Genomic DNA, 2,136 nt, shown 5'->3' with positions numbered 1-2,136 from the left:
TAAATGATGAAGTGTATTTTGTAAATAAATCCAATTTCCAACTTGCAATATTTGGACCTATAATGCTCAAACGACATGGATTCTCATATTTTAATTTTTTATGATTTGAGTTGTGAAAAACTTACGGTTTCTTGTTCACATTTGACAACAAGCCCATTCCATTCACATATGTCGATGGAAAATTTGAAATGAGGAGGAACATAGACTTGCAATATTTGGAACTATCATGTTCAAATTACATGGATTCTCATATTTTAATTTTTTATGATTTGAGTTGTGAAAAACTTACGGTCTCTTGTTCACATTTGACGACGGGCCCATTCCATTTACATATGTCGATGGAAAATTTGAAATGAGGAGGAACATAGCCTTCCTAATGAGATGGGATGATGACAAATTGTTGAAATTGGAGGGCACATAATTATACACATGTTTCTCACTCTGCTAAAAGTACATTGGCTTCTGGTATTTTGTTGTATACTGGATTTGTCTTGCAGTCAGACCCACGATGTCCGAAATTGACAAGCTAGCGGCTGGGCCATCCTATTTCCGAACGACTGGAACGTGTATAACACGCAATGGACCTCTGCTCGATACTTCTGGTTGACCATCTTGATTTTTTTCTATATCTTAAACCTCAAAATTATGTAGAAAACACTGACCATCCATCCATCTATGAAAGATTGCTCCTGCGAAATATAATGGATTTGTATTTCATTGACTTTATATTTGAAACCCCGGCCTGGAATTCTGGAGGTTGCAGGGATCCCGGAATGTAACATAGGCAACCTGGCAGACATCGTATTTGATCTTTTTAGCCCCCAGGCTTTTCCAAAACACGATCCAAGGGTTCACGTTGGGATTATCATCATTATTTACCAAAACAGACGCGGATTCAACGCTATCCCACACTCCTAACCCTATTATCTGCTTCCCGTCCAGAGACACATAGAAGGAGGAAGATAATATACCCTTGAGCCGAACGAAGTAGGACTTGAGTATGGCCAGGCAGCTGTACGAAATCATATCCTGCATCTTCGAGCTTGCCGTGTAGATTCTTCTGAGGCTAACAATGTCTCCCAGGGATAACCGAGCAAAGGGAACCCCTCTGCTTATTTCCCGTGAAGTCAGCCGGAACCAACCGGAGTCCACTATTTTGACTGCGCTGGTCATCCCCTTTGTGAATGCTGCTGCCTGATTATCATAACAAATCAATTAGTCAGGGCCTAGATTTTTTCTCATCCGATAAAATGCTAAACTTATAAAATGTTAAACTTAGATTTATTGCAGATTTCAGAAATCTAAAATTAATCTAAAAAAATTACCTCAGGTAGATTCAACCAAAGCCCATTGGCACTGGATTCCCCTTTCGAGACGGCAAACACAGCAACCTGCACATACAATATAGGCCGTCTCTGATCTGAAAACTAAATTCATCTAAATCTACCAAAGGTTAAATGGTATCAAATCTCTTCATACGTAAACCTTCTTAGAATGCTAGATCAAATTTGTTGTTCGCATACACATACCCATGATTGCTCGAGGCTCTTCAGAATGGCGACGTCAATGTTGTTTCCTTTTTCAATCAAAGCGGCCACTCTGGCCATGTGGGTAACCGCGTCCTGAATGTCGCAACCATGTTGAGGCTCGTATATGGCAAATGAAATCCACATTCTGCTTTGAGATTGGGTCTGCTGCGGCTGGTTACAGGGGAGTCATCATTTTGGTTCTTGGACGGGAGGGGATGATCTGTGGTACGCTAGATCTGTTTATATGGAAATGTCAATGGCAGGGTGTGTGCTGCGTTGGCGACCATCATCGGCGCGACTGGATCCATCACTTGGACGCATGATGCCATCTCCGACCACGGCAAATAGTTTGAATGTAGTGAAAATAAACGTCCAACATTGGTCGTACAAATTTGATTTTTCTAACCCTAATCTGGGGACAACAGAAGAATCGAACGAGTCCAAGTTGATCCTAAGGATTATAATACAGGGTAAGTGGAGGTTAGGGGGCCAAACTTAATCATACTTCCAGGTGCAACTGTGGATAACGGGACCACCATTACTCAATCATCATTGATGAATGTATTTATGGAGAAGTAGAGTTAACTTATAGGGAATTTAAAATCGA

General features: G+C 40.9%; 1 protein-coding gene across 1 annotated transcript; it reads right to left on the bottom strand.

Moving 5' to 3' along the window:
* Positions 1-277: 277 nt before the first annotated feature.
* LOC149139632 (uncharacterized) lies at positions 278-1,836 on the bottom strand. Its single transcript, XM_089450128.1, has 3 exons — positions 1,530-1,836; positions 1,326-1,391; positions 278-1,194 (listed from the first exon to the last, which is right to left on the bottom strand). Exons 1-3 carry the CDS (start codon positions 1,671-1,673, stop codon positions 724-726), a joined length of 681 nt encoding a protein of 226 aa, XP_089306254.1. The 5' UTR covers positions 1,674-1,836; the 3' UTR covers positions 278-723.
* Between the last annotated feature and the right edge of the window lie 300 nt (positions 1,837-2,136).

This window comes from Pinus tabuliformis, chromosome X (assembly GCF_031772625.1).
Source record: "Pinus tabuliformis cultivar Carrire ecotype Pingquan chromosome X, CPIR1, whole genome shotgun sequence".
NCBI classification, from domain to species: Eukaryota; Viridiplantae; Streptophyta; class Pinopsida; order Pinales; family Pinaceae; genus Pinus; species Pinus tabuliformis.
Note: the sequence above shows the minus strand (reverse complement) of the source record. Positions and strands in the feature narration are given on the sequence as shown.

What these genes read in the sequence shown, in the direction of transcription:
- LOC149139632 (XM_089450128.1), bottom strand. Translation starts at nt 1,673, where the DNA reads ATGTGGATTTCATTTGCCATATACGAGCCTCAACATGGTTGCGACATT. An exon ending in AGAGCCTCGAGCAATCATGG is followed by an intron (nt 1,392 to 1,529) that starts GTATGTGTATGC and finishes TTGTATGTGCAG; the next exon opens with GTTGCTGTGTTTGCCGTCTC. An exon ending in TTTGGTTGAATCTACCTGAG is followed by an intron (nt 1,195 to 1,325) that starts GTAATTTTTTTA and finishes TATGATAATCAG; the next exon opens with GCAGCAGCATTCACAAAGGG.